Consider the following 26,596-nt stretch of genomic DNA (forward strand, 5'->3'; position numbering starts at 1 on the left):
ATTTAAAAGCTCCAGAAGCTGTATATACTCACGTGAACTCAACTAATAAACCTTAGTATGGAAGTAATGGCCAAGGAATTGAATAAGCCAAATGGGAAAGCGAGTCATGAGAGCCCCGAGGATTCTGTGTGGGTCTGCTGTCTCGGGATGCTGTGGTGAGCAGGATGACCACAGGAAGGTTAAGTAAAGTGATGGGCAGAGCAGTGATCTTGGAGCTGCAATAAGAAAGTAAAATTTAAGGGGCCGAGAGTGAGCCCAGTGGTAGAGCACACGCCTCCATGCCTGAGGCCATAGGTGCAGTTTTCAGTGCCTAATTAAAAAAAAATAAGATTTATCTGGTCCCATTGCCATAAATCTATGAATATCTTCCAATACTTAAGTATTACAGTTTTTATGAGAGTCAGCAAATTCTAGAAATTGGAAAAACATCAACAAAAATTTACCACCAATATGCTTTCTGTTACTATAGTTTAATTTGCATTTTCTTCTTCAACTCTTTTTTTTTTTTCAGTACTGGGGGTGGAACATCCTCAGGGGCATCCTACCTCCAAGCTACACCCCCAGCCCTATTTTTTAATCTTTATTTTGAGACAGGGTCCCCTTAATTGGCTGAGTCTGGCCACAAACCTGCAATCCTCCTATCTCAACCTCCCAAGTAATGGGATTAAAAGCATGTGTCACCATGCCCAGCTCATCTTTCTTAAAAAAAAAAAAAAAAAAAGAACAAAATTGAGACAGGGTCTCACAAAGTTCCCCAGGCTGACCTCAAACTTATGATCCTCCTGCCTCAACCTCTTGAGTTGCTGGGATTACAGGTGTGTGCTGCCAGGCCCAACTTAGTTTGAATTTTTTTAAATAATTTTATATAAATAGAATCATAGAGTTGATCTATACCTTAATTTGTACAGCTGATGGAATGATAGCACAGAAAAGTCAGAAATATTGAAAGAAGTTATTTCTTACATATCCCTAGGTAAGAAGGATATGGCACAGCATACAAGCCATAGGGGAAATACCAGTTTGATTGGGCAAAACCAGAAACAAGGGACATGGTGGTGTATACCATCATCCCAGTACCTGAGCGGGCGAGACAGGAAGAACACAGTGTCGAGGTCAGACCCAGCAACACAGACCATGTTTCAAAGGGAGAGGAGTGTTTCAAATTAAAACAATATTTTTAAAAAAGGGTTGGGGTTACAGCTTAGAGGCAGAATGTCCTTGAGTTTCATCCCCAGTATGAAATGAGGGGAAAGGCTAGGCTGGAACTTCTGTAGTTTCCATGGGAAAGGAAAAATCGGATGGAGTAAGAAACCCATCAGCAAAATGGAAAGAACTGGAAAACTGGGAACAGATAATTGTTATACCACAGAAGCGGCTAATAGGCTTGATTTATGAAGAACTCGTAACTCTGTATACTTTAAATTAATTCAGTTTGAATATGGAAAGAGCTGGAAACGGTGACTCTCATCGCCACAATAAGAAAAAATAGAAGAAACTCAGCAAAACATTTACGTGATAGTTACTTTAAAATCTGGTTAGACAAGTCTGACACTTGTAATCTACTTTATGTTATAATCTACTGATACTTTTCTTTCAGTTTGAGATCTTTCTGATTTTAAGTAAAGCCCGGACATTGAATATTATACAATAGGACTGTATCTTATTTGGAGATCCTGTTTTATTCAGTCTTCAGTTGTCACTCTAGCAACTCGTGTTAAAAATTTTCCCCAATGATCTCACATTATTTTTTCTAAATCTATAAAATCATTAAAAAATCTCCCAGACATGAACATTCTTTTACTTATAATTTTTTTCTGTTTTCCTCCCTTTAAACTTTTTAAATGGATTGCAGATTTGAAATAATTGCTTAATTAAATCTTCTCCTTGACCAATTTTTTTTTATGGACACAGGAGCTATTATTTCATTTTTTAATTTCTTAATTAAATACTTTTTAATTTCTCAAAATTTTAAAATAATTTTTAATTTCTTACATTTCTTGATGAAGAAATTTGTTCTTTCCTTAATGAAGGAATAAATAAATTCAAAGATCTAAATGAAATCTTTATTAAATATTATTTATTGTCAGGTGTGGTGGCACATGCTTGTCATCCTAGTGCTGGGAGGCTGAAGGAAGAGGTTCTTGGGTTCACAGCCAGCTTCAGCTACTTAGGCCCTCCACAACTTAGTGAGACACTGTTTCAAAATAAAGAATATAAAATAGGGCTGGGGGTGTAGCTTGGAGATAAAACAGCCCTAGGTTCAATTCTCAGTTCTGCCATAAAAATTATCAAGGTGAAATATTATTAAATATTATTGAATATGTCTATAAATCTTTGTACTTCTCTATTAATTTCCATATATTTATTTGTATACTTGATATTTGATGTTTCAGTTATTTATATAATAGAGTTGATTGCTATATAGGTAAACATATATAACATATGTATAATTTTGAAGTGTCTACTATGTGAGATGGTTTAAATAAATTTGTTAAAGTTTATCAAGGCAACCATCATAAAATGGTATTTTGGAAAAAATTATTATCATGAAAAGAATATATATTCTCTGTTTATCTCTCTTTGTTTTTATCTTTTGTAGGTAGTCATAGCCTACTGGTATCGCATGTTCATGGGAGTGATGAACTTTTTTGGGCTGCAAGCCAAGACCTGCTGGAATGTGACCAGAATAGAACCTCTTAACGAAGTTCAGAGCTGTGAAGGCAGGTTTCTTCCTAGAGTGCTGATGTCACTCATTGTTCATAAACATTCTATAAAATTCTAACTCACTTTAATAATTACTGTAAATTGCTGTGATTAATTTTTTCTAACAGCACCTTAGAAATGATTAATCTTAATGTGTATTTTATACTTAAAAGTAGTTTGATGAGAAGGCTATGTACTTACTAATTGAGTATAAATTTGAAATTTTATTTGAGTATTAATATACTCCAAATAAGGTAATCTTGAGCAAAAGCCTTTATAGAATGAGATAATAAAAAATTTGGGGGGTGACAGATTATATCTATCTATCTATCTATATCTATATATTATATGTTACATATAATATATATTATATATTATATATAGAGAGAGAGAAAGAGAAAGACAGAGAAGAAATTACAATGAAATGTAGAAATGTATATACTTTTAAGAGTTATCATGATTTAGCTAAGCACATACACTTAAAATCCAGGTATGTGAGCCAGGCATGGTGGCGCATGCTTGTAATCCTAGTGCTTGGGAAGCTGAGACAGGAGGATCTCAGGTTCATGGCCAGTCTTAGCTACTTAATGAGGCCCTCCACAACTTAGTGAGATCGTGTTTCAGAATAAAGGATAAAAAATAGGGCTGGGAATGTTGCTGGGAGGTAGAATGCCCCTGGGGTTCCACCCACAGTGACACACACACACACACACACACACACACACACACACACACACCAGGTATGTGACAAAAGATTGTATTAGAAATACTGCTGTACAACATGCTCGCAGTTCATGTGAGCACGGACTCGTTTTTATTCAAGATGTGCATAATGTAGCACTTTTATGATTCGATTCTCTTTAGACTCTTGCTCAGAGCCACATATATCTATTTGCATAACGTTTACATAGTTTTTTTAATTTATTTCTTCAGATTCTCCACAATATGGCAACTTAATATATGCTTTGAAACATTTTATATACGTGTTTGTAATAACATTTTTTGGACTATAAACTAAGTCTGTTTATATTTCCCTTGTGTCTTTATGGATCATTTTAGATGCTCTTTATGAATCTTCAATAACATTAATGTTTGATTGGCAATTGTATTTTTTACTACATGAAGCAATGGGGAAAATGCCTCATAAATGAGAGACTTGATCAGCTAGAGGCATATATGACCTTTTCCGAGAAACTGAAGCCTTATATAGGGACAAAAAAGTGCTTAGTAACTTCCCAATAAGTGATAGGCTAGTGTTTGGCACTTGGGAAACCGTGTTGAACCAAGGAACGTGGGGCCTTGCCCCCATCGAGTTTATACTCTGTGAGGGCTATTAGCAGTTAAAACTGTGATGGATGTTACAAATAAAAATAAGGTTACTGGAGTTAGAATTAAAACAGAAGTATTTTAAAAAAATAAGGACCAGCATATTCAAAAGACTTTAGGTGAGAGGGAACTGGAAGAAGACTAGTTCCCTGGAAGAAGATAGAGAAGAAAATTCATGAGGAATGATGCTGGGAATGTGAGCAAGGGTGAGATCACGACAAGCCAAAGGCTGCTTAAGGAGTTTCGCTTTATCCACTGAAGGACTCTAAAAGTTTCACACTTTAGGTATTACATTGTCAGAGACATGGGAAGGATATTAGGAAAGAATGCAGGTGGATCCATGAAGCCAGGCAGAAGATGGTTGTGCTCTCAGCAGGTGTTTGCAGGAAAGATTCTGTGAAGTGACGGGATTTAAGAGGTGCTTTGGCAGTAGAATCAACCTGACTTGTTAACTGTTTGATGGGAGAGAGAAAGAAGAGTGAAGAGTCATTTAACTCTTCTTGGTTTCTAGCCCTAGTAATTGAATCCCTTTGAATGGCATAAAATATGAAAAGTAGGTGTGAATTGCTATATTTCATTGTGGATGTTTTAGTTTGAGATACCTGAAAGACCTCAAGGTGGAAATGTCAACTGGCTACGTGAATATACAGGTTTAGGAATAACAAGAAAGTTCTGTGCTGGCTATGGACACGGGGTCATTGCTATATAAATGGTATTTGGAGATAGGAAAGTGGAAAATGTCCTTGATAATATGCTGGAGAAAAGAAGAGAGCATGTGACAGAGGCTAAGGTGGCCCAGTATTGAAGAGGGATGTATCAAACAAGAGAAGTTATTAAAACCTACTGAAAGCCATGGCCAGGGAAGTTGACGAGCCACAGGGCCAGCCTTTAGATCTTGATCTAACCAGTTGAGTAACTTTGGGCAAGTATCTCAAGTTTTCCATGTTGTTTTCCCAACCTCTTTAGAAAAAAATACTTTAAAACCAACTAATCTTACAATTTTTTTGGTTGAAAATTATGTGAAATAGTGATCAAGAAACACAGAAAGTGCTTTACGTATAAACACAATCTTATATATGAATAGTATTAAGATTCTAACTTTATATAATAAAGGCTTAAGTAACTGGATCATCTCATACAGACTAAAGCTGCTTCTTGAGTTCAGGTATTATATCTTATTCATCCTAGAGAATAGCAAAAAAATATCAGTAGTGAAGTGACTTTACTCAGAATTCATGAAGTGACTGTACAGTGCAGATTCTGATGTGGAGTCACAACAGATGATCACAGTATAATAATACGTCACTAGGGAAAGTATAAATGTAATTATAATCAAGAATAAATATAACTAAACGGTGCACTCGAGGGCTGGAGGCACCGTTTGATGGTGGAGTCCTCGCGTAGCGTGTTATGCCCTGGATTTGATCTCATTGCGAAGCACTGGGGAAATTTTGCCCAAATTCTTTATAGCCACTGGTTCACTAAACGCTAAACGATCTGTGTCTTTTTAAAGGATTGGGAGATCCCGCTTGCTTTTACATTGGTGTTATTTTTATTTTAAATGGACTAATGATGGGATTGTTCTTCATATATGGTGCATACTTGAGGTAAGATACTGAATTGAACGAGCTTATAAGAACTGGCTGATATTTGTTGATTAAATTAAAAGAAGACTGAGACCCTTTTTCAGAATAAAAAATAATATAGAGCTGGTGGTATAGCTCAGATGTAGAATGCCTCTGGGTTCAATCCCCAGTACTGCATACACACACAAAATGTAAAAGAAAATTAGTGAAATTGACTAATAGTTTTTACATTTTTTTCAGAAGCTTAACCAATATCATGCAAACCATAAACTGGAAATGTCTGTAAAATAGTATCTTAAAGGTCTTCCTTTTATTCATGTGGAGATTTTTACAGCTAATTAATATTTCTTAGCAAATATTTTAATGGAATACTTCTAGTTCATATGTAAAATTATTACATTAGAAGTATCTGAGTGACATTAGCAAGTAATTATTATTATTTGTGTGTGGTACTTGGGATTAAACCCTGAGCTTCTCCTATTTTTTTAAACTGGATCACTAAGTTGTGAAGGAGGGCCTTGGTAAGTTGCTGAGACTGGCTTTGAACCTGTGATCCTACTGTCTCAGCCTCCCAAGTACTGGGATTACACGCCACCACACCTGGCTCGCTCGCTTGCTTGCTTGCTTTCTTCCTTCCTTCCTTCCTTCCTTCCTTCCTTCCTTCCTTCCTTCCTTCCTTCCTTCCTTCCTTTCTTTCTTTCTTTCTTTCTTTCTTTCTTTCTTTCTTTCTTTTTTGTGGTACTAGGGATGGAACCCAGGGACGTTGTACCTCCAAGATACACTCCTATTCCTATTTTTTAGTCTTTTTATTTCTTTTGAAACAGCATCTCACTGAGTGGCGAAGGACCTCAGTAAGTAGCTGAGGCTGTCTGAACTGGGATCCTCTGGTCTCTGCTTCCCGAATGCTGGGATGACAAGCGTGCGCCACCACGCCCGGCTGGCTCTGTATATTTTGACTAACAGTACCACATTTTGTTTTGGGGAGCAGTGTGCCCAGTCTCAAATGATAAGTTGGAGTTAAATATGACAGCAATATGTTTTGTCCCGCCCCCGCCTCCACTGCTCTTTGGGAGAAGCAAAGGAGCCGAGTTTTGTCAGTGAGAAATTAGGCGAGGTGAGCCCTGGCTCACCTAGAAAAGTAATTGCTTCTGTCACCAAAGGACAAGTCAACTGCTTCTTCTCTATTGCTTATTGCTTTTACTTGTATGTGATATATGGAGGTGTAAAAATCATCTTGTGATCATGAGGAAAAACCTAAAATCAGAGATGTCTCTCTAAATTGCTTATGCTCTTTATGGGCATGGTGAGGTCTGGCCATGAGGTCATGCTGGAAAGAAGACCAAGAACAAAGGAACAAAACAAGGAAAATACCCCTGACCACTGCCCTGCCCTGAGATGGCATGGCCGCCAACACGCCAGCAGTGGCTTACGAGACAGCCCCGGACCCCTTCCCTTCCTGGCTCCATCAAGAGCCGAGCCTGTGAGGAGGCAGGCTTTCTGGCCTTGTGGCTCTCTCCTGGTAAGATGCCTTATTCCAGGTTCTATTCCTAAAGCCTCTTCCCTGCCATTGACCCATGTTTTCTTTGTCCTCATATATCCCAGTAATATTTCAGAGAACAAATACAAATTTATCTTCAGCCTTTAAGAACGATATGTAGATATAACAAAATATCGGCTATAAAAATGTCACCAAACTGTGAAACCAAAGAAATGGAAATTTGGGGGATATTTTTATATTTTTTACCCTAGCCACCTTTCCCCACTGGAAATAACTTGGAATTAGAAACAGATATTCTGTTTCTTTTCCTTTGTTATTAACCATAAAATATCAACATGCATATATAACTTGGTCAAATATAAAATAAATCAACATCTTTTTCCTTCTTCCCATGAATACAAGGAATTTTAGAACACTACTTCCAAGTGCCCTATCACATCTTACATGTTAGTACTGTAGTTTAGTACTATTACGCCTCCACAGTAGCCAATATTATTGTTTTTGCTATGAAATGTTTCAACTTATCCATGTGTTCCCAGTTTCTGTGTATACAGCTTTTCTTTGCTTCTTTCAATTTCTTTCTCTTGAAGTATATTTTTTGAATTTTCTTTGTGAAAATCTGAATCATTTTCCTCTGCTTATTTTTTTAAATTCCTTTTTTCTTCCTTCCTTCCTTTCTTCTTTCCTTCTTTCATTCATTCAACAAATATTCATTGTCTTCAAAGTGTGAAACGGGGGATGCAGTGGGGATCAAGACACACAGAATCTGTTTTAGCCTGTGCTTAGAATATGGTGACCTGGGGAGAGTGCCCATGGAGAGAGGTCAAGGGAGATGTGGAAATGGTACAGAAGTATGGGCGTTAGCATCACGATTCTCTCAGAATCACAGAGTGTATTATTATCCATCATTGAACTGATTTTTGTATTTTACATGATTTCTTCCTTCAGAATCAACTAAAAAATATTTGCAGTCATTTAGACAATTCTACATTACAGTTAAATGAATGACTTTTATCTCCGAATCACTTAAACCCAATTTCAAAAGATAAAAGTTTGCCTCCATTTATATTATTCAAAGAATGCAATACAGATTCTGAAGTGCTGGCTTAATTGTTAAAAATTACTTCATGTTCGTACCTCATATATTTATTTATAAAATATTTAGCTATATTAAACTTTAAATTTTAGGTTATATATTATACTTTTATGCTTGTATATTCAAGATTAAAACATCAACTACATGGATATTTTTGAAATTTTTACTAAATTAAAATTTTCAGAAAACTATTATTTCAAATGATGGTATAATTTTGTAGAAAATTCACTATACCTTACATGAATTATGACTGTATTTGTTTTTGTAATTTTTTTACAGTGGGACTCAATTAGGAGGTCTCATTACAGTACTGTGCTACTTTTTCAACCATGGAGAGGTTTGTTTTCTAGAAAAAAAATTAAAGAAATAGAATGGCTGTATAGAAACAAGGAGATATAACCATTAAAGCAATATCTAATTGTATATTATTGGTTACTGTAATATCTTAAAGAACCATAGTGTAGGTTGTGTTGATCTAAAGTTTTAAATCACTAAAATTTAATTTATGTAAAATATCTTTTCTGTTTTTCCAATAAGTACCTAATATATATCCTGTATAAAAAGGAAACATTGTTCTTATCAAGTCAGGCAATTTATATTATTTCACTGACTCCTAACACACTTTTAGAGGTGGTTGTTATCCTCACCATGTACATAATGGAATTAAAATTTAGAGAGGTCAGGTTACCTATCCGCAATCCCACATTTACCATGTGATAAAGTTGGAATTCTCATTCTACTTCCCTCTGGAACTAAAACCTCAGTTTCCTCTCTTTTTAAAAAATATATACTTAATAGTGTTGCTGTTGTGATAAGAACACTCAACCTGAGATCTGCCCTCTGATATGTTTTTCTGCGTGTGATGCTGTACGCTTAACAAAATGTCCACAGCAGATCTCTAGGGCTTACTCGTCCTGCAGAGCTGGAACTTGACACCACTGCTCTTTTCCAGGGATAGAACGGCCTCAGTTAGGGCTTGGCCACCTACTCCCTCTTCTGTCAGTCACACCACGCACTATGCTTTACAATAACACGAAATGCTGAATTAAAAATGGGATTGACTTACAAATTCACTCAAAAGGAGCATAGTCCACTTAGAGACGAGCACATAGAAACTTGTTAGAACATGATAGGTTCACTGACAAAACACTAAGCATCGTCCATGTGCCCGGCTCTGTGTTAGATGCTAAGCAAACAACAGGAAAGAGAATATTCCCGGTAGCTTTTGGAAGCAAAATAAGATATTATGCAATGGTCCAGGAATAGGGGAGAAGATGTCCTGTCTATTGCTAATAGGTTAATTAGTTAGAGTAGGAAATAATAAAAATTATATATAATATGCTTAAATATATTATTTTTTACTCAAACCCAACAAATCTTTGTTATTCAACAATGTGTTGACACAAAGAAAAAAATTTTATTTGAATAAGCCAGACAGTTTGTGATCAGAGTTGAGTGTGTGTGTGTGTGTGTGTGTGTGTGTGTGTGTGTGTGTGAGGGAGTTGTTCTGGGAATCAAATCTAGGACTTAGCACATGTTAGACAAGTGTTCTGCCACTGAGATAAACCTCCACCCCTAACTGGCTTTTTATATACATATTATAATTCATATTCTTTTTTTGTGGTACTGGGAATAGAACCCAGGGGCATTCTACCTCCAAGCTATACCCCCATCCCTATTTTCTCATTCTTTATATTGACACAGTGTCTCATTAGGTTGCAGAGGGCCTCACTAAGGCTGTCATCTTCCTGTCTCAGCCTCACAAATGCTGAAATTACAAGGGTGCGCCACCATGCCTGGCTCATAATTTATATTCTAAGATTTTATAATTTTGGTTTCTTAGAAAGAGAACAGTAATTTTTGTGTGTGTGATACCAAAGATGGAACCCAAGGGCATTCTACCTTTGAACTACACCCCCAGCCCGATTTTTTATTCTTTATTTTGAAACAGAGTCTTACTGAGTTGTAAAGGGCCTTGCTAAGTAGTAGCTGACGCAAACTGCGATTCTCCTATCTCAGCCTCCCAAATGCTGGGATGACAAACGTGTGCCACCACGCCCAGATTACCAGTAACTTAAGACTCTTGGAAAGTAATGAGTTTAAATTCTTTCTAGAATTTTAGAATTTTTATATAAAATTCTTATAATATTGTCACCCATATGTCTTTGAAATTGTGTTAATGTATATGTAAAAGTTTAGTAAATACTTTTATTACATGCATATTAGATTTACAATACTTCAAGTTTGAAAAAGATACCCTAAAAGATCTTCATAATATGGAATCATTATAAGGTTTACACAAATGCATGGTTAAAATAATATAATTTCATATTTTATTAGTTTGTTGGTTAGTTTGATAAAATATTAATGATCAAAATATAAAAGACTTCTTTCAATTATTTAAAAATTTTACAGTGGATTTTTAAAGGCGTATTTCATAAATTCAAAGGCAATCTTAACTACTTGCCATGTTAATCTGTACTCACCTGAACTCCTGGTGTTTGCAAATGTCCTGTGTGACATGTGTTTAGATATTTTTGTCCACAGGTATGCATCTCAGTATCTTGGGACACCAGGGTCTATATCCACAGGGCTGGAGAGTAGACCTGGTCCAGGGATCGTCACTACACACCCCTGCCACATTGTATGTCCCTTGCATTTAATGTGCTTAATCTGAGGTATCTTCCACTTGCTTCTGGGATTGTCAATTAATCATTGTCTGTTTAATGGCTATGTGTAAGCTCAAAAACCCGAGAAGCTGTGCCAGGCATTCAGAAATAGGATCTAATGACCTAGTGTTAAAGTCATTGAAGCAACCAACTCCCGATTTTTAAAATAATAATGTTTGTTCTAACAAAACATAAGACATGATGTGAATTAAACATTTTGCTGATTTCAGGCCACCCGTGTGATGTGGACACCGCCTCTCCGTGAAAGTTTCTCATATCCATTCCTTGTACTTCAGATGTATATCTTAACGGTGATTCTCAGGTATTTTTGATGTATGAAACAAAGCTAAATAAATTATAATCTACTGCAACCAATTAAATTATGTTACCAAATTTAGGCTATATTTTAAGTTATATTAAAAAACATTGAATATAGAGTTAAGGAAAAATTACTATGTAAAGTTGATCTTCATGTAAGAGTTTAGGTTACAGGTTTTAGATGACTAAATTATTTTAATAAAGAAAAATGTATGTTCTCATATATCATTTTGAAGGTTCTGAAGATTTTTAGGAGACAATTACTTTTTTTCTTCAAAGCTTATGTACTCAGACTCATTGTTTTTCCAACCTGTTGTTTTAATGAAATGCTAATATATGTGTCATGAAAAAGATGTTCTGCCTGCAAATGAAACTGGAGAAAGCTGTGTTAAAGAGTGTCTGTATGTGAATATCATTCATATATAATTATATACATTGAAATATATCTATATACATGTAATTAATTTCTGAATGTTGTTTCTAGCAGTTCAGCCAGTTTTATCTCAGTTGTTTTTCTTGGTCACATATTTAGTTGGGATTCAGTTAGTAAGCATTTCATAAATTTAGGAAGTCTAATAAAATAAGTAGTATACTACTAAAATTTTATCATAGAAATAAATTTAGTGCTCAGTGAATACAGTCATGATCACTTTGAACTACCAGGAAACCTCATTGCACCTCATTTACAAATTCCTGGCAGATTCCACCTTATATGAAAGTCATCTGTGTACATGTCTTCTTTCTTTCAACTGTAAATTTGTGAATCACGCATGTGTGTATGAATGCCTGCATCTACATTTATATCTATTTAAAAGTGCCACTGGAAGCAGGGATTGTGCCATGCTTGTCTTTTTAAGCACAGAGCACTTAGTATACTACTGTGCAATATTCCAGGCACTCATCTGATGCCTGGTTGAGTGAAGGTATGTCGTGCATCCTGGGGTTGCTACAAACCTTGGGAGAGGAGCAGGCTAGCTCCTGACGTGCCACTTACTGACAAGTCTACTTGGGGTTGGATGTGAATTTGGGAGTCTGTTCCCTGACCAGGTTTCTGTATGTTTGTGTAGTACATTGTATCTTCTCAAAGATTATTGCAAAGGAAGCTGTCTGTTCCATCTACCCCCATCCCCAGCTAAATTCCTAGGAAGAAGTTTTTATTTATATATCTTTTTATTGAATTGATAGTAATCTACCCAGTCTCGGGCTTCATGGAAAAAAAATTTCCTATTTTAAACACTTATGATTGCATCCTTCGAGGCATGTGCTATCCCCTATACCTGAGTCAAAAGTAATTTGTTTGATAAAATACAAGATTACAAATGCTTTATGAATATTTTATAATACTAAACAATGAACATTTAACATTTTTTATTTTGAAAATATATCTACTATTATACCAATATTTATCAAAACCTGAAACAGCCCTTATAAAAGAACTGTTGTTTTATTTATACAACATGTTTACAATTTTTATGTTCTGAAACATATTAAACTTTTCTGTGATTAAAAAATGTTAGTTACAGCTGGGTGTGGTGGCGCACGCTTGTAATCCCCGCGCTTGGGAGGCGGAGACAGGAGGATCGCACTGGTTCGAAGCCAGCTGCGCTGGCTTAAGAGACCCTGTTTCAAAAATCTAAAATAGGTCTGGGGGTGCAGCCCGGAGGTAGAAGGAACCCCAGTACCACACACACATGAAAATGTTAGTTACCAATATGTTTTAATATTGCAGAATGAACGATTTAAACTTCAACTGCGGTAATTAACTCTGTTCCAGAATTATCTTTTAATTTTTTGCTTGAATTTTTCTTTCCTCAGATTTTGTCCATAGTTGTTAACAAGAACTTATACTTTTCCTAATTGTTTTCTGAAACATAAAAGAGATTATTTGGAAAAACTGTTGCTAGGCATGTGGGATGAATATCCTGAGACATGCAGGGTCACTGCTGTGTCCTATTTCCTGATCTTGTGCTTGGGTATTCCTTTTTGAATGCCATGTATATTTATAGGGAAATAAAATGTTATATTATTTGCTATTGTTTCTATAACTCTAATTTTAATTGTCCAGGTTAGATATTTTTATAATCTGAGTACTTTAATTCCTTCTTAGGAAACTGACTTTCAAAGTTAACTACATTTTGTATATTATGTCAAAAGATAAGATTGTTGATATTGCGTGATTTTTCAAACCGTCCTTCTTAGTGGCTGGCTGTCTTATTGGTGTCACTTCTTTTCGTTAAGGAGCTCCAACCATTTTGGAAGACATTACATCGTCCTCTGCCTTTCCAACATCGCGTTTATGCTTCCCTGGCAGTTTGCTCAGTTTATACTTTTTACACAGGTACGAGTATTTTAAAGTAACTTAACGATAAATGCAAGGTGTATTTGGCTGTTTCTATAGAAGTTTTAAAATATGAGTACATTTGTGCCCTAAAGATTTTAAAGTATGGAATAATTACAAAGTGTGCATAAATGTGTGATTTAAAGATAATTCCAAATTCTAGTAGAATATTGGTTAGTTTAGTGAATGTAAGTGATGAACATGTGAATTTTTTTTTTCGCGGTACTGGGGATGGAACCCAGGGGCATTCTACCTCTGAGTGACACCCTCAGCTCTATTTTTTATTCTTCATTTTGAAACAGGATCTCACTGAGTTGCAAAGGGCCTCATTAAGCTGAGGCTGTCCACAACCGTGATCCTCCTGTCTCAGCCTCCTAAGTACTGGGATTACAAGTGTGCACCATCACACCCAGCTTTTTTCTGTTATTTTTGTTCACAATATTGTTGGTAGTGGAGATGTCATGTGTATAACTGTCTACTTGTAGATTTCCTTTTACCTTACAACTCATTCTGGGTGCCAAGCCACATAGACTGCTAAAACCATTTTTTATGGCTGGGGTTTCCATTTCTCACTAGACTAGATAGTGGCTGTTTTGTCTGAAAAAACAAAATTTTGCTATGAGCCATTTCTCAGAGCTTTCATCATGATACTGTTTATGTGAACTGAGGCCATATCATGTTTTCCAAAACAATTAAGTAATTAATGGCAAAAAAAAAAAAAGCTGAACTGGGGGAGCAGAGTACTCTAAAGACAATTTTTGTTTTGTTTTGGGGTTTTTTTTTTTTGCAGATCTGGAGATGGAAGCCAGGGCATTCGACCTCCGAGCTACACCCCAGGCCTATTTTTTATTGTTTACTTTGAAACACTGAGTTGCGGAGGGCCTCACTAAGTAGCTGAGGCTGGCCACGAACCGTGATACTCCTTTCTCAGCCTCCCAAATGCTGGGATTACAAGCGTGCGCCACCACGCCCGGCTCTAAAGAAGACAATTTTGATGAAATTTTATGATACTAAGATTTTCCACTAGGGTTCTCTTCCACCTAACAAGCAAACATGAGAATAATAATATTCTGCATTGGAAGTGAGGAGCTCTACGAGAGGCCTCATACTGCCAGTTGTCCACAGAGTGAAATTATAACCTCAGTTTAATTGGTGCTATATACTTAAGACATGTTTAAGGCATTTCCACTGGTTTATTTACTTATAGTTGGCCCCTTTCAGGTTGTAGTACAGAAATTATTCTCCAGTTCCAATTATTTGCATATGCTAACTTAGTAGAAAATATTTTGAATGAGCATTACCTCATTGCAACCAAATTCATTAGTGCAGTGGTCCTGATGAGACTGAGCTCTTTGTGGAGGTTGGTACCGTGCTATTGATTTCCTAGCCACTCTGAATTGCCTTTTCTCCTGGGTGAAAGCTGAGCTACCTATTTCCAGGGTCTCCATTTTATTCCATTGATCAGCCTGACTTCTCTCATACCATAGTTAGAGTAAATTTCAAATGCATTAGTGTCCAGTTTGTAAGTATCTTCTCTCTGCCTTTGGTTTTGTGCAGCAGTTTTACAGCACCTGTGTAGTCAGATTTTGTTTTGTTTTTACAAATCTGTTTCTCCTTGGGGATTTGTGATAGTTTATGTAAATCAGTGCTTTAAATTTGGAGAACTTCTCAGCTATAATTCTTTTTTTTTTTCCTAGTGGTACTGGGGGAGGAACCCAGGGGCTTTCTACCTACAAGCTATACTCCCAGACCTATTTTATTTTATTGGGAAACAGGGTCTCACTAAGTTAGTGAGAGCCTCACTAAGTAGCTGAGTACCTGAGGCTGGCTTCGAACCTGGTGATCCTCCTGTCTCAGCTTCCCAACCATGGGGATTACAAGCGTGTGCCACTATTCCCAGCTGGTTTTTATTTATTTGGAAACAGGGTCTCACTAAGTTGCTGAGAGCCTCACTAAGTAGCTGAGGCTGGCTGCGAACCACGATCCTCCGGTCTCAGCCTCCCGAATGCTGGGATTACAACCCTGCACCACCACGCCAGCTATAATTCTTTTAAATACAGCCCCTACCTAGTTGTCCTCTCTCTGCTGAGATGTAAAGTGTAACATAGCCTTTATGTATTCTAAAGCTCTTGTGTTCTTTCATATATTTTCATCTTTTATTATTTTGTGCTTCTCTCCAGATGTTTCCTTTTGACCTGTCCACTAACTCTATTTATCCTGCTTCAATCTCATGTTAATTTATTTATACTGATTACTTTAGTAATTATTTGTAAAATTTCAATTTGGATCTTTTGGTGTGTGTGTGCGTGCGTGTGTGCGTGTGTGCGTGTGTGTGTGTGTGTGTGTGTGTACGCACATGAAGGGGGAGGGGATGGGTGCGAGGGATGCTCTATCACTGAGCTGTGTCTCTTTTTTGGGCGGGAGGAGACAGGGTCTCCCTGAGTTGTCCAGGCTGGCCAGGACCTTGCCATTCTTCTGCCCGGCCTCCCAGGTGTATGCGATTCTAAGCACGTGCAACCATGCTTGACTAACTTGGCTCCTTTGTTTTGTTGTCGTTGTACTTCTAGTGCTTTCCTGAATTTTATTATTTCCTTAAACATGTCAAGCATAAGCTGAGTGTGGTGACATATACACCCTTAATCCCAGTATTTGGGAGGCTGAAACAGGAGGATCACAGGTTCGAGGACAGCTTCAGTAACCTAGTAAGATTCTCAGCAACCCAACAAGACTTTATTTCAAAAAAAAATTAAAACGTGAAGAATAATGTAAATTTGTGTCGGATGATTCCAGATATGTGTTTTAGTGATCTTCAAGTTAAGAATGGTTTTCATATTACTAAAGGGTTATAAAAAGTAAAAAATAAAAAAGAATACACAAGAGTTACTGTATATGACTCATAAAGCATAACATATTTACTATCTGACTTTTTATATAACAAAATTTTTGCTGTATATTTATTTCTGTCGTCTTAATGATAATGTTTTATCTCCTTTCATGCTTGTTAATGTGGTTTAGAGTTAATTTAAGACTGAGTTTATATTGAATTTTCTCAGGGAAGATAATGATCTTGAATTATCTTCAAATAATTAGATTGAGATGATGCAAAGGTGGGTTTCAGTCTCTCTGAAGGCTGTTTGATTTCTGGCTCACTCCTAGACCAAAGCCTGGAATCAAACAGGCTCCACTTCTGGGTGTCCCCAGACTGCCCAGTCTGCCAGTGCTGGCCAGCTTGTTGTTCTCTGGACTTGTCCTCAGCTGGCAACTAGCTGCTTCTATTCCAACTGGCAAGTAATTCTGGGGAAAAAGTATTCCCATGATCATCAGTATAGATTTATTTCTATTTTTCCCTGGTTTTATCTACCTAATTTGTCTTGTTAATAACATATGGTTTTAATAAACATATATATGTATATATGTATTTTTATATTTTTATTCATATTTTTCTATCCTAACTCTTCTCAGTTGGAAGATTGGTTCAAATTATTTTGTTTATCATTATATGTAATATAATATATAACTCTCCCCTTATATTTGCTCTGTTGATGAATAATGAAGTATTTGTTTTCTACTTTTTCACATTTGCATTTTTATATATTTATTTCAGATAGCCTCATTATTTCCCATGTACGTTGTGGGATACATTGAACCAAACAAATTTCAGAAGATCATTTACATGAATATGGTAACGTTTTAATATTTTAAAATATTAATATAAGTTCTCAGAGTTTATAAGACAGAAATAATTCTGTTTAATGAGGTACTTCTTAATAGTATTTAGTACATATGATGTTGATGATGTATCCAGAAGGTAGATTGGAAATGTGCCCTACAGATTGTACTTTCAACTATACTATAGATACATTGTACTGGCCACACTTTAATTTTTATTTTTGTTTTGTTATTTTCACTACTTTTGAAACTTTGACCTGAGATTTTTAGCACTTTGCATGAATATGACACTCAGAAACTGAAATTTTATATGGTTATACTTTTATTTTTATCTTAGTTTCTGAACATATTTTACTTAAAACATAGGATAAAATACAGTTTCACAAGAACTAAATGATGTGTGTATGTATGCCTCTACCATCTTGTACCCCATTAATATATATGACTACATGCACTAATACATTTTTTTTAAAAAAAGAAATGATGTTTGAAATTGTAACGTTACCAACAAAAATAAGACTAGGGAAGTTAATATTTAAAACTAAGTCTTTTTGTTATATTGTTCCATTATTAAACAATAGAAATAATAGAGATTTAGCCAGGTGTGGTAGCTTACGCCTGTAAACCCAGTACTTGAGAGGTGGACACAGGAGGACCACAGGTTCACAGCCAGCGTTAGTAACTGAGTAAGGCCCTCAGCAACCTAGGGAGACCCTATTTCCAAATAGAAAATAAAAAGAGCTGGGATGTAGCTTAGAGGTAGAATGCACTTGGGTTCAGTCTTCAGTTCTACATTAAAAATAAAGAAATAATAGAGTTTAAATTTTTTTCTATGTCCAAGTAACAAGTGAAGAAAAATTATATTATGCTACAGAGAATTTATGTCTTGAATTTTAATAGTTAGGAACTAATAGTGAGCCAGGCGTGGTGGTGCATGCTTGAAATCTCATTACTTGGGAAACTGAGACAGGAGGATTGTGCAGGTTCAAAGCCAGCCTCAGCTACTTACTGAGCCTCTGGGCAACTTAGTGAGACCTTGTTTCCAAATAAAATAGAAAATACATCTAAAAAACAAAATAAAAAAGAAAATACATCTAGAGGTATAGCTCAGAGGTAGAAGGCCCCTGGGTTCCATCTCCAGTACCACCAAAAAAAAAAAAAAAAAATTCTCTTATCATTTGTCCAGGATCTATAAAGCTTCTCTCTATACAAGTAAAAATTTCAGTAAAAATAGCTATATGCCTCTGAAGTATGCCTTATGTTAAACATGTAATAACTATAAAATGTGTATTTTTTATTTTTCAGATTTCAGTTCTCTCTTGTTTCATTTTGATGTTTGGAAATCCAATGTACTTGTCTTCTTATTACTCTTCGTCTTTATTAATGACATGGGTAATATTTTTATTTTGTTGTTTTTTGGCCTGTCTAATATAGGTTTTCCCAAGTAATGATTTTTCTATATCTTTTCTTGAAAAATAGCATGGTATAATTTTTCTCTTTAAAACAGTATACAAATAATTAAATACTTTAAAAATGATCATAAGCTGTGCATGGTGGCACATACCTGTAATCCCAGGAGAATCCCATGTTTAAGGCCAGAGTGCAGTAACTTAGATGTTATTTCAAACTAAAATATGACGGGGGTATACCTTAGAGGTGGGATTCCCCTGAATTCAAACTCAATACCTTCTCTCACACACAATGATCGTAAGATAGTGAGACTTATTTTGAAAATGTCCCATGGCTTATGATTTTAAAAATTAGCTTATTTTCTCTTGTCATTTTAATAGGCTGAGTACTTATTTCAATGACACTATCATTGCTTAGGCATTTTTGGAATTTCTCAAGTACCTCCAGAGATTTTTAGCACAGTCTTTTGAATATCCTCAATAGTGTCAAATTTTTGTCGTTAAGGTTGGATTTGATTTTTGGAAGTCACTGACATCTTGTAGATTATTGCACTGGGTAGTCCAGATCAAAATATGCTACGACAATGGAGTAATAGGACCAATCTCCTGCACCTCTAATGAAATCGTCTCTAAAGACAATTTAGAGAGTTGAGTTCCAAACTTTTGAGCAATGATAACATAATTAGAATGAGTGTATAGTCTCCTTATGTAGCTTACAGTCATGAAATGACTCTCATGTGGATGTGTGTTTGGAGAACTGTGGTTCAGTATGTCAGTTGTATTGCTTTTGTTAGTTAGTTAGTTGCAGTACTGGGAATGGAACCCAGTGACATTCTACCTCTGAGCTACACCTCCAGCCCAATTTTTTTTTTAATTCTTTATTTTGAAACAGGGTCTCACTGAGTTGCAAAGAGCCTCACTAGGTAGCTGAGGCTGGCCATAAAACATGATTATCCTGTCTGAGCCTCTCAAATGCTGGGATTACAAGCATGTGCCACCACGCCTGGTTGGTTGTATTACTTTTAGTCATACTTCTCATATCCATAAACCAGAACCTGGAATAATCTCCGACATGTCTCATTTTCACTTTAGCTAAAAATGATACCAACACAGTAATGCAAAACTATAACACATCTTCCTGTGTGGCACACCAATTGAATCCTTTGAGATTGCTCTTAGGTTTTGACAATTTTTGATTCCTATATCTTTTTATTCTCATAGAAATGAATCTTTTCACTTTCTTCCCCCCTCCCCCCCAAAAAAGTTTGCTGTTTTGGCATGGTGTCAGACTTTGCCAGCATTACCAAGTGGTCGTGCTCACACACTAGCTACCTTTCAGATGTTTCTATTCTGCAAGAAAAGTCCAGCAAAACCCAGTGAGAAGCCAGCTTGATTCGGGGGCAGCATTTCAGGACCTAAACTATTTGGCTCTTACTTCAAGGGAACCATCCTGTCATGTCCACAGTTTGGAAAGTCAGCATTTGAGGAGGAAAACGGCTGGTGATCATTGAGATATAAGGGTGTGATGGTATAGTTTTTGAAATGTATCAGTTATATAAGATGCAATTGTGAATTTTATTTATTTAATTTCTTGTCATATGCATTTTAGGCAATAATTCTAAAGAGAAATAAAATTCAGAAATTGGGAGTGTCTGAACTCAACTTTTGGGTAAGGTTCAGTTTTACAAGTTTTTCTAACCTTGGTTTCTATAAACTATTACAAATAATATACTTAAAAATATTACTGATTTGTGTTTAATAAATATGAGCAGCTACTATAGAAGGTAGCAGATAGACCTCAGATAATATTCATTCTGGCTCTCTGAGTCTTTGATGTACACATTTTTAAAAAAAACTGCTATATTGAAGAACTATATGCTTCCATATTGTATATTGAGAAAGTAAAACTAGAAAATGTGTGATTAGATGAAGTAGATTTCTTTTCAGAATGCAAAACATATATATATATATATATATATATATATATATATATATATATAGTTGCTAGTTTCTATTTTCTGGAGGCATTATCCTGTGCATTATGGTGAAATGTAGAAAGATTTGTTCACTAAGTTACTATTGGAGGTTATAACACTTATATGACATTTTTCGCTTAAAAAATTAGACAGTTTGATAACTCAAAAAAGTCAAAATTTCAATAACTGTTGAAAAATACTCAATAGGACATTGTTTGTGGACATCTATGAAATTCTCCCAAAGCTATACTCAAAGGAAAACTTATTGTCTTATCTACATTTACTACTATGTTTTTACCAGTAGACTGGAAAGAATAAGAATTTACTAAGCTATGAACTCCAGAATATCAAAGAAACAAAATAGAAAGCATACTTGTGACAAACGCTTTACCTATCATGAAGAAAATATTCATAGTATTCAAATAAATCTAACAAATAATATTATAATATTTGCATTAGGAAACTTATTTTTAAATTCTTAAGACATAAAGAATAGCCAAGTAAATGGAAAACATGTTTATGCATAGGAAGACTCCATATAATGAAAATTCTCCCCAGATGCTGATTAGATTGAAAGGAATTAAGATGGCCTTGCAGGTCTCTCTTCAGTGATGACAGTGAAATTATTTGTTAACTATATGGGGAAAATTTATATTATCTATAAATATTATTCCATTATTGTTTTCAAGCTGGATCTTTTGTCCTTTTGATACGCCTTCATAATTCTTTTGAGTTTTTGCTTATATTATGGGCTAATAAAATAAATGCTCTAGGCTCGAGTTCCACCAAGATGGTGACCAAGAAAAGCAGCACTTAAGAGTCTTGTTGACACCCGATCTCCATTGCCTCAAAAACAGCATTCTACAAAGTCAGAAAATACTATCAGTAGAGGAATAAAAATAATAAAAATAAGGGACAGAGAATAAGAAGATTAGAAGACCAACCAGAGAGCAAAAAAGAACTCTGTCCACCTTGCTGAGGAGGGCGCCTTGGCAATGCCATCTTGCCTCACAGTTCCGGACTCCAGAGACAAAAAGGAAAATAAGGACTGAAGTGAGCAACTGCAAATCAGTGGGTTGTAAGTCTTCAGATCTTCCTGCACAAATACCAGCTACAAATTCCAGTGGCTGAGCTCACCACATCCTCCAGGGATCCAGAGTGGAGCTATCCTTGCAGCCAAGGGCGCCATCGGAGCTCACCATGCCTGCCAGAGATCCAAACCAGCGCACACCGAAATTGCAAGTGAACTTGGAGTCCCCACAGGAGAGCTCACAGCAGTGTGCCCCCAGGGACTTGTGCAGCTGCGATAAACTCTCTGGGTCTGAGATTTTGTGGTTCAACTCCGTGAAAGATAGTGGCAGCTGAGATTACCACACCCTCCAGAGATCCAGAGTGGCTCTCAGTAACACCATAAGTGAAGTCGCAGTTCCCGTGGAAGAGTGCCCAGCCCAGCAGCCCCAATAACTTGACTCAGAAATGAAATGTTAATTTATTTTATCCAATTTGCTTTTATTCTTATTTTTCTTGGAACATACTTTTGAGGCCATGGCTTTCCCTCTGACCGTTGCTCTAAATGGCCGCTCGGCCGCTCACAGGGGAATCTCACTGCCTTGTGTGCTTGCCACCCTTTTGAATCAGTTTCTGAATCAGTTTTACTTTGTCTTCTCTGTATAGCATGGGCTGGGTCTTACTTTGTTATTGAAATAATTTGAAAATCTTTGTCATAAATTTTATGTGTATTTTCTATTTCCTTTGTGTCACTACATGATTTTCTTTGATTTTAAACGTTTTTATATTTAGGGATGTTAATATTGCTTCCTCAATTATTTTACATACTCGAAAGTGTTTGTCTGTAACGTATGCTTGACTAATAGATTGGCTGGATATAAAATTCTTGGTTCACAAACCTTCTTGAACTTTTTAAAAATACTGCTACATTACTGTTTTGCTTTGTATTTCTCTTTTAACAAGTCTGATGCCAGCCAAAAATCCGACAGGAGGTTCTCAGAAATTCTTTATTTTTAGTAGTTATACTGCAGTGTATCTTGAGTTCATTGATCATACAAGATCAATTTCCCTGATACCTATTGCTTTTCTTCCAAATGTAGATTCAGGTTGTCTTTTATTTGTTAAAAATTTTCATGGATTATAGTTTACATGCTCTGAATAGCCATAATTTATTGCTTTTCGGGAACTCCCAACTATATTTATGCCCCTATCTTCCAGTTCCTCTACTTCCTCTGATCCATTTCACTCTTCTCTGATTTCATTTTCATTCCTTTTCTCTTTTTTATTGATTTAGTTTAATACATTTATTAAATTTTTGTTTGAATCTCCTATAGTCATTTTTTGAAAAAGTCTTCATTTTTCACTGGTATTCTCCTTTTCTTCAGTTTCTTTTCTGTTTTAATAATGTTTTTATTTCGCTAGATTTTTCCTACTTCTTAGTTTTTGAATTTCTTATTTAAATTGTTTTTTAAATATTTATGCTTTTATGTTTTTATAATATCAATCTATCCCCTTGTTTGAGATGCTGCATTCAACTTTTATTTCTGCATAGTAGTTTTTTCCATTTTGTGAGCTTTTTGTTGTTTGTTCATATGGATTTAATCAGCAACATATTTGACTCTCATTTTTGTTATCTTCTTGTAAAAGCTTTGTATAGATACATAAAAATTCTTTATGTAATTATTTATAGACAGGTTTAGTGTCTTCTAGTCCAAGTACAACCTCTTCTGTCAGTGTAGCATAGTGTAGCTGATTCATTTTCATCCTCTCCCTCTCTCTCTCTCTCTCTCTCTCTCTCTCTCTCTCTCTCTCTCTCTCTCTCTCTCGTATGTGTGTGCACATCTCTCTTTTCTACAGAGTTTTATGTGCCTCTTTTCTCTGCAAAGGCTTAGGCTAGGAACCTGAGTTATGACTACTGTATTTGTGTGTTGTTTTTTTTTTCTGTTTACAAGTAGTTTGAAGTTTGTATTGTTGTCTGTTTTCTGTATTTGTGGTTGTATTGTTCTTCTTGTTGAATGGTTTGTGGAGATATTTGGATTTAATAATTTACCCCAAGATACCCTGAGTCTACATTTGTTCCCTTTTAAAAAATATTTTATTTGTATATTATGGTCTCACACCATAATGTAATTCATCGTGATGGTGACATACATGCACATAGCACTTGTCTTCTCCCAGCTCCTTCCTCACTCTTCTTTCCCATACAAAATATTGAGACTGGCCTTGGTATTCTCATATATGTACTCAATGTCAGTGGAAATATAACCTTCATTAATTCTCCCTCTCCCCCTCTCTCCTTACAAAACCATCTCCCTCGCTCATCAAGGCTAGCTGAAAATAAACAACTACAAACCCCAAAAGTCTTTTGTCAGTTGTAGTGCATATTTATTTTCTGAAAATGAAATCTTAATTGAACTTTCTTTTTTTTAAACAAAATTTTTATTGAACATAAATGGTATACATTTAAACTATATTTGGTGCCCTCTCCCCTCTGCCACCATTTTCCCTCCCCCCCCCACCAATGGTTGTCCAGGGTAACCATGTGATATTCATAATTTTACACGTATTCAGATGTAGACCCTCATTAATCAAGATCAGCCTTCCTCCTATCTTTCCATTCAAACTTTGCTGATATTTCCCCTCCATTATCTGGAGTCCCACTGGTATCCTCTGTGTTCCCTAGTTTGGGCATATTAGAGGAAACATATGTACCTTCTCCTTCTGTGCTTGACTGATCTCACTTAACATAACCTTCTCCAGGACTTTCCATCTTCTTGCAAATGATATAATTTTGTTCTTCTTTATGGCTGAATAGAATTCCATTATGTGTATTTCCCAAAGTTTTGCTATCCATTCACCTGTTGATGGAGATCTGGGTTGGTTCCATATTTTGGCTATTACAAATTGTGCTGCTATGAACATAGGTATGCATATGTTGCTATAGTTCTCTGAATTCAACCCCTTTGGAAAGATACCCAGGAGTGGTAGAGCTGGATCATATGGTGGATCTATTCCCACCTTTCTTAGGAATCTCCACACAGATCTCCAAAGTGGCTGAACTAGTTTGCATTCCCACTAACAGTGTAAAAGAGTTCCTCTTTCCCCGCATCCTCACCAGCATTTGTTGTTGTTTGATTTCTTTATGCTTGCCACTCTGACCGGGGTTAGATGGAATCTCAGTGTAATTTTGATTTGCATCTCCCTGATGGCCAGTGATGAAGAACATCTTTTCATGTATCTATTGGCCCTTTGTATCTCTTTTTTTGTGAAGCGTCTATTCAGTTCATTTGCCCATTTCTTGATTGGGTTATTTGTTTTGTTAGTGTAGAGTCTTTTGAGATCTTTGTATATCCTGGATATTAGCCCCCTATCAGAGTGGTGGCTGGTAAAGATCTTTTCCCATTCTGTAGGCTTCCTCTTTAGGTTACTGATGGTTTCCTTTGATGAGAGGAAACTTTTTAGTTTGATGCTATCCCACTTGTTAATTCCTGCTTTAAATTTCCTGAGCTTTGGAGGTTTTGGTGAGAAAGTTACTGCCTGTGCCTGTATGTTGTAGTGTTGAGCCTATGCTCTCCTCTAATAACTTCAAGTCTCAGGTCTAATTTCTAAGTCTTTGATCCATCTGGAGTTGATTCCTGTGCAGGGTGAGAGGTAAGGGTTTAGTTCCATCTACAAATGGATAGTCAGTTCTCCCAGCACCATTAGTTGAAAAGGCTGTCTTTTCTCCAGCGTATGAGTTTGGCCCCTTTGTCAAAGATTAATTGACTAAAGGTATGTGGATTTGTTTCTGTATCTCCTATTCTAATCCACTGGTCAGTATATCTGTTATTGTGCCAGTACCTTGCTGTTTTTACTACTATTGCTCTATAGTATAATTTGAAGTCTGGAATTGTGATTCCTCCTGCATGTTTCTTATTGCTGAGAATTGCTTTGGCTATTCTGGGTCTTTTCTTTCTCCATATAAAGTACATGATTGATTTTTCTAGGTCTGTGAAGAATGTTGCTGGTATTTTAATGGGATTTGCATTGAATCTATAGATCATTTTTGGCAGAATGGCCATTTTGATGATATTTATTCTGTCTATCCATGGGCACAGGAGGTCTTTCCATCTTCCAAGGTCTTCTTCAATTTCTTTCTTTAATGTTTTATAGTTTTTGTTATAGAGGTCTTTTACATCTTGGGTTAGGTTTATTCCTAGGTATTTTATTGGTTTTGAGGTTATAGTGAATGGAATTGTTTTCTTTGTTTCTTTCATTGTGGATTCATTGTTGGTGTAAAGGAAAGCCACTGATTTCTTTAGGTTGATTTTGTATCCTGCGACTTTGCTGAATTTGTCAGTCAGCTCCAGAAGTCTTTCGGTTGAGTTCTTTGGGTCTTCCAGATAAAGGATCATGTCATCTGCGAATAAGGATAATTTTAATTCCTCTCTTCTTATGTGAATTCCTGTGATTTCCTTCTCCTGTCTTATTGCTACAGCAAGAGTCTCAAGGACTATTTTGAAAAGGAGTGGTGATAGTGGGCATCCTTGTCTTGTGCCTGACTTTAGCGGAAATTCTTGCAGTTTTTCCCCATTCAATATAATGTTGGCTTTGGGTTTGCAGTATATTGCCTTAATGATGTTGAAGTACGTTCCTTCTATCCCAATTTTCTGCAGTGTTTTTTAACATAAATGGGTGTTGGATTTTGTCGAATCTATTTTTTCAGCATCTATTGCTATGATGATGTGGTTTTTGTTCTTGGTTCTATTTATGTGGTGGATAACATGTATTGATCTGCGTATGTTAAACCAGCCTTGTTTTTCTGGGATGAAACCGACTTGGTCATGATGTATATAGTTTAGAATGCGTATTGGTTGTATTTTGTTTAGAATTTTTGCATCTATATTCATTAAGGATATTGGTCTGTATTTTTTTTTCTTGAGGTATCTTTATTTGTTTTGGGGATTAATGTGATACTGGCCTCATAAAAGGAATTTGGGAGAGTTCCATCTCTTTCAATT

The 26,596-nt window shown here is 35.9% G+C and overlaps 1 protein-coding gene across 1 annotated transcript in view; it reads left to right on the forward strand.

Moving 5' to 3' along the window:
• DPY19L2 (dpy-19 like 2) overlaps window positions 1-26,596 on the forward strand; it is a gene marked incomplete at both ends in the record, with an annotated part of 74,637 nt that overhangs the window by 13,829 nt on the left and 34,212 nt on the right. Inside the window, 8 exons of the mRNA XM_080701823.1 lie at window positions 2,600-2,720; window positions 5,543-5,636; window positions 8,489-8,546; window positions 11,109-11,200; window positions 13,435-13,534; window positions 17,139-17,216; window positions 18,509-18,595; window positions 20,222-20,281. Coding sequence (XP_080557949.1) covers window positions 2,600-2,720; window positions 5,543-5,636; window positions 8,489-8,546; window positions 11,109-11,200; window positions 13,435-13,534; window positions 17,139-17,216; window positions 18,509-18,595; window positions 20,222-20,281 — 690 coding nt within the window. The remainder of the gene's footprint in view (window positions 1-2,599; window positions 2,721-5,542; window positions 5,637-8,488; window positions 8,547-11,108; window positions 11,201-13,434; window positions 13,535-17,138; window positions 17,217-18,508; window positions 18,596-20,221; window positions 20,282-26,596) is intronic.

Source organism: Muscardinus avellanarius (genome assembly GCF_963383645.1).
Source record: "Muscardinus avellanarius genome assembly, chromosome: 9".
Taxonomy (NCBI): Eukaryota; Metazoa; Chordata; class Mammalia; order Rodentia; family Gliridae; genus Muscardinus; species Muscardinus avellanarius.